This window comes from Callithrix jacchus, chromosome 12, assembly GCF_049354715.1.
Source record: "Callithrix jacchus isolate 240 chromosome 12, calJac240_pri, whole genome shotgun sequence".
Lineage (NCBI taxonomy): Eukaryota > Metazoa > Chordata > Mammalia > Primates > Cebidae > Callithrix > Callithrix jacchus.
Window position 1 is genome coordinate 44,489,569 of NC_133513.1, and position 11,005 is coordinate 44,500,573.

General features: G+C 47.4%; 1 protein-coding gene across 8 annotated transcripts in view; it reads left to right on the forward strand.

Moving 5' to 3' along the window:
• Positions 1 to 8,335, forward strand: part of GRID1 (glutamate ionotropic receptor delta type subunit 1) — an 806,979-nt gene extending 798,644 nt beyond the window's left edge. For all 8 annotated transcript variants that reach the window (XM_078345425.1, XM_035267800.3, XM_035267801.3 and 5 more), the window contains one exon: positions 7,684 to 8,335. Coding sequence is in view for 7 of the 8 variants with exons in the window: in XM_035267800.3 (XP_035123691.1) it covers positions 7,684 to 8,112 (429 nt within the window). In the remaining variant the exon portion in view is untranslated. The remainder of the gene's footprint in view (positions 1 to 7,683) is intronic.
• The last annotated feature ends 2,670 nt before the right edge of the window (positions 8,336 to 11,005 follow it).

The following is an 11,005-nucleotide window of genomic DNA, read 5'->3' on the forward strand; positions in this document are numbered from 1 at the left end:
ACCCCGTCTCTACTAAAAATACAAAAAATTAGCTGGGCATGGTAACGCGTGCCTGTAATCCCAGCTACTCGGAAGGCTGAGGCAGGAGAATTGCCTGAACCCAGGAGGCGGAGGTTGCGGTGAGCCGAGATCGCGCCATTGCACTCCAGCCTGGGTAACAAGATCGAAACTCCGTCTCAAAAAAAAAAAAAAACCTACAAAAAATAATGATGGTATTTAATCCAGAACTACTTTGTGCTGCTGGTTGCCCGTGTTTTATGGGTCAGCATTAGCACTTAGGTGAGAGTGTCTGGTTAATCTTTGAATGTTTCATATTGAGGCATTGGCAGTATTTCTTAAGGGCTAGAAACCTGTTTTTGGGTGGAGCCAAGTTGTGTTTAATGGCTTGCTCTAGGGTGTGTCACAGTTTAGACACCTACTTGAAGAAGAGTAGTAATGTGCGTTCAACCCCTCAATATTCATGTAGATTTGAGCTCATATTTTTTCCGAGGAATCAGATGATTATGTAGTTACCCAATGCAGGTGAATGCACCAAGCTCCCTGGATGCAGTAAAGAGCCACCCGCTAGATTTATGGGGCATGTGGAGCCATTGCTCTGAGAATAAAATATTCATGAAATAAAGATGAGAACTGTACAAATGGGAGATGACGTGAGGAGTGAGACATGAATCATCCATCACTGGGCTAGGAGTTTGGAATCCTTGTTGCTTTCTGCCTTGTCTGCCCTCCCCTGGTCCTGCTTCCATTGCACGCAAGAGCTGGCAGAGGACAGAGGCCAGAATGGCGGGGCAGCAGGGGGCAGAGGAGTAGCCGACCCGTCTGTTCTGGCTGTGGGTAGCCTCTGTCTGCATGCCCCTACTTGCTATGAAAAATTAGATCCCAGGGGCCCTCCGTTCTTCAACTCCACACTTCCTTGCCTCTGCTCCTTTGATGTCTTCTTCAACTGCACATAGAGTGTGCCCTTCTGCACATTTCTTCTTCTTAATTTATGCCAGCCCAACAGTGTCTGGCCCAGGGACATGCTTGGCTGATGGTAGCCAAGGGGCTACTCCATCCAGAGGTTCTGGGCTAGGCAATGAGAAATATGGGGGAGACAAGTGACACCTTAGGGCTCCTTCCCTGTGCTGGGCAATCTTGTTAGCCCTCTTCAGCAGTTGAGGAAGGCATCTTTATCCTTGGTGAAATCCATCTCAGAAGTGAGAAGGGTAGAGATGGGATGTGGACTCTGTGTCTACCTCTGTACCCCTGCTTTCTCCCAGGGGAAAGCTTGTCAAAAGGCCCAGGACCTGTTCTTTCCACTGGATATGGACATAAGCCCATTGGGTTCCTAGGTAGCATTTGCCAGAGGGCTTGGGAATGAAGGGTGTAACTCGGTGCTCTACCCCGGGCCAGGCTCCTGGCTCCTGAGTTCTGGCTACACATTTACATTATCTGAATCTCAGTCTCTCTCTTCTGCTGGAAACAGCCTGGCCTGAGAACTATGCTCAGGAGCAGATGGCTTAGTGTGAGAGTAAGAATAGTGAGTGTGCACATTTTAGCCCAGGGCCTTCCAGTGAGAAGCCACAGAACACTTACCATACACCGCTGTGTGTCTCAAAAGCCAGAACACTTGGCAAAACCTCCCCTGCCTGCTGCCACCACTAGCTGCCCCCATTGCTGGGTGTGCTCCACATTGCCAGTAATTGTTTACCTGCCTGTCTCTGCTTCAGATCTGCCGCTGCCTCCTCACCTCTGCATTCCCATCAATTTGCCTTCTCTCTGGAACAGTGGAAGCTCTCGTTAAGGGGTGATGAATATAATTGAAGTATTGAGCACTATCTATGTGCCAGGGACCAAGATAGATGCTTTACCAAGAACATTAGCTCTTCTGGTAGTAGGAGCTCAAACACATTTATTGAACGAATGAACTAGTCTGAACACCCATAAAGAAAATGATATTAATGTTAAATTGTTGTGTATTCATTGCAGCTGGATCAATGGCTTTGCATTCTGGCTGCACATCAGAGGTGATTAATTCTGGGACTTTTTAGAAATAAAGGTGCGTGGGCCCTGTTTCCCAAAGGGTCATATTAGGGAGATCTGGACTGCCATAATTTCTAAAATCTCCACATGTGCTTCTGATATCCAGCCAAGGATGAAAACCACTGATACACACCAACATTCCAAGGTGAGGAGCTACTGGGGGTAATAGAATTTGAGTAGAATGAAGTCTCACTGGTGTGGGGAGGATGAATTTCTTGACACAGTGGTGTCATGGAAAAGACCCCAGGTTTTAGGCTAGGTGTACTGGCTCATGCCTGCAATCCCAACACTTTGAAAGGCCTGATTGAAGCCAGGAGTTAGAGAACAGCCTGGGCAAAAAGCTAGACACCAGTCTCTACAAAATAAAATAAAATAAAAATTAATAAGCAAGGTGAGGTGGTATGCAACTGTAGTCCCAGCTACTGAGGAGGCTGAGGCAAGAGGATCGCTTAAGCCGAGGAGTTCAAGGCTGCAGTGAGCTGAGATTGCACCACTGCACTCTAGCCTGAGTGACAGAGGAAGACCCTGTCTCAAACAAACTAACTAACAAAAAAGGAAAACAAAAGAGCCCAGGTTTGGGAATCTGGTAGCTGTGAGCTCTCATCCTGACCTTGCACTTACTGTGGAATTGCGTGACCTTGCGCAAGCTGGCATACCCCTAGCCTCAGGTTCATTTCTCAGTGTCCCTGCTGCTACCACCCATGGTGTGAAGTCATTGTCGGTTCACTCTCATTGCCCTCCCGAAAAAATCTGCTGATCAGAACTCTTTCTCCTGATGTTTTGAAAAACTGCCCACCATCTCCTGAGACCATTTCACTCACATACTTGAGCTCCTTTGTCCTTACCCAGCCAATACTCTCAGACCCCCCAGCCCAGCCCAGTGGGTTTGGGTAAGTTTGGGGAGCAACACTGAAGACTGTGTTGGTGACATTTCTCCCAGCCCTTGCGTCCCATTTAGCACCTGGTTGGTCTCAGTGGTAACCGAAGAATACCACCAACAGCCAGTTTAAGTCAGGGGGAAGTCCCTCATTCCCAGTTTTGTTCCTGCCCAACTTAAAGTAAGAGCTGTTGGACTCAAAGTAAAGTCTGTTCTAAGGCATCCCATGTGTAATGGGTTGTTATAAAGATGATAGTTTAGTTAATTACCATTTTCCAATACAATGTATTATTTCCACATTGGTGAACACAGGCTTAATTACAGAACTTCATCTCTGCAAGACAATGCCTGGGAGAGGTTTCCCAATAACCTCTGTTGGTGCATCTGTCATTGTGTTTAATACGGGATGAGAAATGCAGAGCTGGAATTCAGCCGGATTCACGGGTAAACACAGTCTGTGAATTTTATGTCATATTCAGGGATGTTTGACTAGGTCAGTTACCTACAGTAAATTAATGAAGACAGCAATAAGTTTCTGAGTCTCTTTCCACAGTTGTCATTACCTGGCTGAACACCGCAACGTTGGGATAATGAGGATGTAAACGGATGTAGTTCACATAAAAAAGCCCATTATTTGAATTTGCATAACATAATAGAATGCACCGTTTTGTCTAAAAGATAGATAATTATTCAAATCACTCCTGCCTCTTTCCTTGAGTAGGCTGATTACTCCTGTCTCCACTTTCCTTGACTGGAGACACAGAAGGAACAGCCAGACATGACTCGATGAGTGCTACATCTATGGCCCCAGATGATACAAGCAGACCATGCTTCTAGGGGCTCCGAACCGAGCGGTCTGTTCTCTGCGCCTGAGCTCTGGCTCCCACAGACAGCAGCAGGAGCAGGCACCTTAAAGGACACATTGTAAGACATAGCAAATGGCTGCATTTGTTTTCCAGAAAAGATTGGAGGCATTTGCTGCAGTTATACACCTTTTCTTCTTCAGTTAAACAACCAAAATAAGAGGCTCAAGATGGCACCCTCCTCTCTCAGGATCTGTCCTGGTGTTGGAACTATTAGGAGTAATGGAATTTGAGTAGAATGAGGTCCCGCTGATGTGAAGAGGATGGATTTCTTAATAACCATTTGGGCGGGAGACCCCCTGGAAAGTGTGTCCGTTTGGTGCAGCCACTTTCTGCGTGTCCTGACACGGAGACTTTAAAGGCTAATGAATAACCGCAATTTGGAGTTGGTTCCTGCTGCACAGCTTCGCAGTCCTTAGAACCGCTTCATCCATCCTTAATTGGAGGCAAGCAAAAAAATAAACAGTGGGTAAAATATACTTATTCAAGCTCTTCCTGCAGAAATAACAGATTGGCAGGGAACTAGCTGTCTCCACAGTCTCAGGGCTGGCCTTGGTTCTAAATGCTCCAGTCTCACTTGGTTCACTTCCACCACTGCATGTGCTGTTTCAGCTTGGTGCCCGTGCCCTGCCACTTGACAGTCCACCACCCTCCAGTGTCCTCTCCCTTGCACTTCAGTGGCGCAGTCATCCAGCTCAGAGACCTCCCTCGCTCACGTTTTCCTTCAGAGAATTTTGGCTGGTCTGTCTTCCCCTGAAGCATTCATGTTTGTTTCCCTGGCATTAAGTAGAGAGCATTCTTTCATCTTGGCCCCTACTCCCAACCCCCTACCTCCCTGTGGCTTTCTTGGACAGGAAATTTATCTTTCCTTCTCTCCAAACTCTGACCAAATGGGAGCATCTCCTGAACGCCCAGGCCTAGTGCTCAGTTGACTCTGAGGAGAAAAAGGCCAGACCCTCTCTATCAACAGCCAGAATCCAGAGTTGAGCAGCACTGAAACCAAGACACCTGCTTCCCACTTCATTTGAGTCTATTTGAACTTTATTTCTTTTCATCTTCAAAGGGGTCCTTAAAGTCCTGAAGGGAAATTAGAAGGAGGAAAACGGAAGATTATGCAACTGACTAGTTATTAATTAGTTCTTCCGGTGGTTCCCAGGTCATGTTTCCCTTCCATGGAAATGAAAGTTTCTGCCAGTGAGGCTGACCAGCTTGTTCATATGTCTCCAAGCTTTGCTAGATGCAAAGAGAAGAAAACGTTATCTTATTTAACCCTACAAGTATCTGAATTCCTTTCTCAACTTCTTTAGCTTCCAGACTCCCTGGTACCTCTTTTGTGCCCTTCATACATTTTGAAGTGAAAATGCCTTATTGATACAAATATTCACCAAAAGGATTGTGTCACTGAGTCTGGCTAATACAGACGATTCTGTATCCACAGTTTAGTAGGAGCTCATAGCAGCCACAAGAATGCTAGAGATGCAGGCTTGATGCTGGACAGGAGTCAGGGCCTGTGTGGAGACCCAGCACCCAGGCACTAGGAGGATGGCCATGGAAAAGAAAGTTAGGCGGAGTGCCACTGCTGCAGCAGATAAAGCACCTGCTGCTTTCTGTCTCTCTGTCTCTTTGTTCAGGATTCAGATTCAGTCTTACTGTCCTTATTTGGGTCAGGATCCTGTCTCTTCATTAGGTAACCTGTCTCCTGATGACCTGTCAAACTGTTATCCAGTGGGCATAGTAATTCCCTAAACACAAAAAACCATAGACTTCCTTGGGAAGAGATCATTGATGCTGAGTGGTGCTAAGCCACTAACACCCTATATAACAGTTGTAAAATATTCCTACAGTAGTCTTACATGCAAAAATGAAAACAAAGCAGACAAAATAGAACACACAAAAAGGAGCAAAGTCGAGCAGAGCTGACTCAACCGTGGTGTAAGGTAATGAGAAAAATAACTTGAATTTGGTTTGCTCTATATTTTACAAACCTTTAAAGGAGTCAGCATAAACATTGCATGGATGATATTTGGCTTGGCGTTCTCCAGCCAATTTCCCCAATTCCCCCACGACACTTGCCACGCAGAAGTGACCCTAACTCAGAGACTGTCTCCCAGCACCAATGAGCTGAGCTCTGCTTGTGTGGGTGGGCTTCAGATCACTGGTGTTGTGACTGTGCCTCTGAGGCTGTGCCAATGGTTTCTGATGTCATTTTCACCTATGACACAGAGCCACATCCCATAGTATCCTCCACTCTCAAACCAATTGGCTCTCTTATTCTCAGATTTCCTCCTTCCCTGGAATAACTTGTCAGTTCTCTTAGGGGTGTTGTCAGTTTTCTTGTCCTGGGAAAGAGTCTGGGAATGACAGCAGGTGTCTCATCAGAAGCCGAGCTGTGTGTGTCAACCATGAACTTATAAAGTATGGAGGGAGCAGTGATCCTACCTTCTATATCCCAAGGGACGTTGAGACAAGGAGTAAACTGCAGAGCACTTCACCTCTTTGCCTGAGGAATGCTGGGTTGACCCTTCACGGGGATTAGCCTTGTGATTCATGCACTCATCCGACAGGGGCACATGTCTATCGTTCAGTTGAACTTCTAAGGGGTGGAAATCCTCTCCCACCATCCCCACAGAAGCTCAAAACAGTCACTGGAATGGCTCTTAGATTCATGAGATTCCTTCTTTTTCCTTCTGAAAGCATATTCAGGGCTTTCTACATTTCTGAGTGTTTCTAACTCCCCTGGAAGGTGGACAGAGGATGGGTTCCTTTCTCTGACACATTATGCCAGCATGATACTACCTGCAGGGTTGTCTTGGAGCTGAGGTTTAGCACGGTATTTCTCTAGGAGTTTGAGGTGAGGGAGAGGTCACTGCCTTCCCTGGCGCATCAGCACCCATGCTGCCTACAAAGGCCCTGCAGCTTCAACCTCACGGGGAAGCTCATATGGCTCCTCTGCCGGGCACCAGGTCCTGTGCCCACCTCACTGCAGGGAAGCCAAGGAAGGTGATGATGTCTTCCTTGAGCTTTCAAGCAGTTTGTCTACCTTTAATTACTCTGACATTGTAGGTAAATCATTAAGTTATTGGAAAGGAATATTATTTGTTGTTTTGTTTTCTTTCTTAAGCAAATAAATGAACCAAGTGTTTTCCTGTGATGTCACCCTCTGTGGTGAGACAATATCAGGTGTGAGATTACCCACTTAGGTAGCCTTGAACCCTCATGAAACCAGGAGAGTCAGCTGACCCTGGAGAAGTCCTGTTCCTCACAATCTCCATCCAGGAACCCTCTTACCCTTCCAGACAGGGACATGTCCCCGTCCTTGGGCTGCACGAAGAGATTGCACAGGGAGGACACGGGTCACTGGTGAGGCAGGGCTTCTCTCCGGCTCTAGGTCTCCAAGCTGCCTCTAACACTCATGGGCCTTTGACTCTTAGGAGTCATCGACCCTTCCTGAGCCTGAGCCTTCTTTTGTGTAAGGGGTGGCGATGATCATGAAATCTTTTCAGCATTGTGAGCTCTAAGTGGCAAATTCACGGGGCACCTTGGAGGCTCAAGGACCATTTTCTTTATTCCTGTGGGACTTCATCTTCTACTGTCTCTGCCTGCTCTTCAAAGCATCTCGCCCTGAGGGTTTCTTCTGGGTATGGCAGTGATTCTCAACTGAGTACAGAGGTGAGACAGGATGCAGCCAAGGCCTGTTGACAGTATCTTTGCTACCTAAGGATCATGTCTACCCAATGGCTTCCCCAGATAACTGAGGGTTAGCCATATAATTGAGGGGAGGTGGGAGCCACATGAGGGGGATACTCATCCACAACCCAACAGGCAGATCAGGCCTGGTGCCTCCAGATACCCAGAGTTGTAGCAAGCCAGCCTTGACTCACTGTTGGGGGCCCACCTGACCTTCCTGTGCCTTCCCTTCAGGACAAAGAAGTGAACTTGGAGCAGGTCCACCGGCGCATGAACAGCCTCATGGATGAAGACATTGCTCACAAGCAGATTTCCCCAGCGTCGATTGAGCTCTCGGCCTTGGAGATGGGGGGCCTAGCTCCCACCCAGACCTTGGAGCCGACACGGGAGTACCAGAACACCCAGCTCTCTGTCAGCACCTTTCTGCCAGAGCAGAGCAGCCACGGCACCAGCCGGACACTCTCGTCAGGGCCCAGCAGCAACCTGCCGCTGCCGCTGAGCAGCTCGGCCACCATGCCCTCCATGCAGTGCAAACACAGGTCGCCCAATGGGGGGCTGTTCCGGCAGAGTCCGGTGAAGACCCCCATCCCCATGTCCTTCCAGCCCATGCCTGGAGGCGTCCTTCCAGAGGCTCTGGACACCTCCCACGGGACCTCCATCTGACCGCGCCGCCTGCCCTCCTGCCCACCCTCCCACCCACCCGACCAGCAGAGCTTTTTAATACAAGAAAACAACACAAACCACACACACTCGCACACACACATACACAGAGACTCTTTCATTTTTCTTGTACATATGTGTAAATAATGACAGAATGGAGTGGGGTAAAAGTGTATTTTGAATATTCCCAATTTTCGAAGTCAGTAAAAAAAACACAAAAACTGTATGAATGACTTTGTAAATTTTGTTCTATATGAATAAAAAGGCAAATTACTTGTGATCATTCTGAAGTGCCAAAGGAGCCCCCCGTTCCTGGGCCTTTCTGAGGGCAGGCGGGGTGACCAGATAAGGACCCCCTCCCTGCTGGGGGAGAAGGGAAGACGAGGAGCCCCACATGCCACTTGCTGCCTTGTCCCACAGCTTTGCTGACCCATTTCTTTGCTCCTGGCCCCTCGTTCCTTTTAGTTCCTCAGCTGGATAGAGGGAGTCTGGAGCCGGTGTTGGGCTGGCCCACTGGGATGCTGTGCTATAGGGTGATCAGCTGTTCTGGGTAGCCTGGGACCAAGGAGGTGCCCTGGACTCAGGGCAGTCCTGTCCTGGACCATGCAGGACAAGACGGTCACCAGCTGTTTGTGCTGCAGTATGCCTCTGTCCCATGGGCCCGAGAGAAACTGACAATTACCGGTATTGAGGTAATTGAGAACTTTGATGCTGAGCTGTTCTCATATCATCCTGTTGGCCTTGCTTTTTATTTTCCTTTCAAACTTAGAAGAATCAACAAATGATAGCATATGAGGGAGGAGGACAAACTCCATTGTTGCCTCAGGGAGGCCGGGCAGAGGTGGGGTTGGTCTGGAAGAAGGTCCCTGGGGACAGGAAGTTGTGAGATGCGGTTAGTTACATGGACGAGGTGATGTGATGGAACAGGAGGCCAGGTAGGGGAAGAATATTCCCTTGAGTTTGGGCCCATGGTCCCAGGTATGAGAAGAAAGTGTGGCCATAGATGCAGGGAGTAGAAGCTTTGTAGTGTCAGGTAAATGGATCCTGTTAGAAGGAGTTGGGGAAGGTGCCCAGGGGACTGGACCAGCACTCCAGGTGATGGAGTGTGCTGGGAAATAGAGAAAAGAGACCATGTTTGTTTAGGTAGGAGGAAGCCTTGCCCCTTAAGTGAGAAGCGTAAGTGTAACTCCCATCCACCAAAGAAGTTGCTTGTAGCCCCAAAAGTAAAGGCCTATCTCTCTCCGGGTCATAAATCCTACAGGGAGTCCAACAAATAGGGCTGGCTCCAGCACAAACCCTCCCTCCCAGCATCACCACCTTCTTCAGACCAGACCAGGAGTCCTCCTCAAGCAGCAATCCAGCCCAGAACAGGGGCCTTCCCCACTCAGGGCATCTGATATCCTTTGAGATTCCCAGGCTTAGCCCTGTGCACATGCAGCTGTGGGGAAGTCCTCAGTTATCTGGGAAGCTCAGTTTTGTATGCCTAGGACAATCTAAGAGCCCCACTCCTTCAGCTGCCCTTTCTGGGGCATCTAAACTACAGAATCAGGGAAAAAACCATTAGGAGTAGAACTGGGGGAATCTGAGTTGTGCCACTTCAGATCCCTCCGAAAGACAAAGGTGATTCTGATCTCCTGACCTGTCAGAATGGAATACACAGCCCACATCTTTCACTGAAGGAGGTCGGGCTCCCGCTGCCAGCAGTAATCAGGGAGCTGAGAGCTTGGGTCTGCAGTCATGGAGAAATACAAAGTCCTATTGATTGCTTCTTCTATAGCCTTGTAGAGTTTCTAGAGAGATGTATTTATGAGGGTGATAACTAGCCCAGGATTGATTTCTTTCCTAAAGTCCCTAGTGACATGATTGAGCAGTAAGGAACGGCCACATCACACAGTCAGCTAAAAGCACCATGGGAAGAGAGAGTATTTATAATTATGTTATTTATCTCTGGATGCTGAGAATGGTCTGATATTCATGCTACCAAGGCAATCCATTGACATTTCTCCAATCAGAGCATGTGGAACTTTGAGCCAGGCATGCCCCTAGAAACCTAGGTGGGCTATCACGAACCCAAGGAAGAGCAGGCTTTGTTTTCCATCAGCACTTTGGGGGCCCTGCCCTGGATGGTCAATTTTTCATATATATATATATATATATATATATATATATATATATATATATATATATATATATATGTATTTTTTTTTAATCAAGCTCTGGTCTCACTGCCTTATCTCACACATAACTCTGTTTCCCCATCACCCCCTGAGATGGCCTGTCTTCTGGGATATAGCATGGGTGTCTTTTTGGATAGCTCTGCTTAGAATGAGTGTCAAGGAGGAGAGAGAGGGAGATGGAGGGTGTGTGTGTGTGTGTGTGTGTGTGTGTAAGAGAGAGGGAGAGAGAGACAGAGAGAGAGGGAACGAGCATCTTCAAGAGAAGTATTCTGCTTATACAAAATCCTTTAAACCCCATGGTGTTACTTTTCACCATGTTTATGTTATTTCTTTAAAAATTTTCTACCCTTGGCATGAGGGGAAATGATTGATATTCAAGCAAGTTCTCTAGGAAACAAAATCTTCCCAACTCAGATTTCTGTGTCAGCTCAGAATGTACCTTTTTTTCATGCTTTGCTCTTTGGATTTATAACTCTGTTTAGACTATTCCATACATTTTAGGTATATTTTGTGCCTTCAGACACTGCAAATAATAATCAGCATTTGGATTAAAGTTGTTTAATAATAAATCTTGTCTTTGCTCCCTATGCTCTTATTCTCTGGGGTGAAGAAATACTGACTACTTATTTCTGGGTATGCTGAGATCATGAACTAAATTCTGTGCCATTGGCAGGGACAGTCATGAGTACAACTCCTCTCCTTAAGGGGGTCTCAGGTGT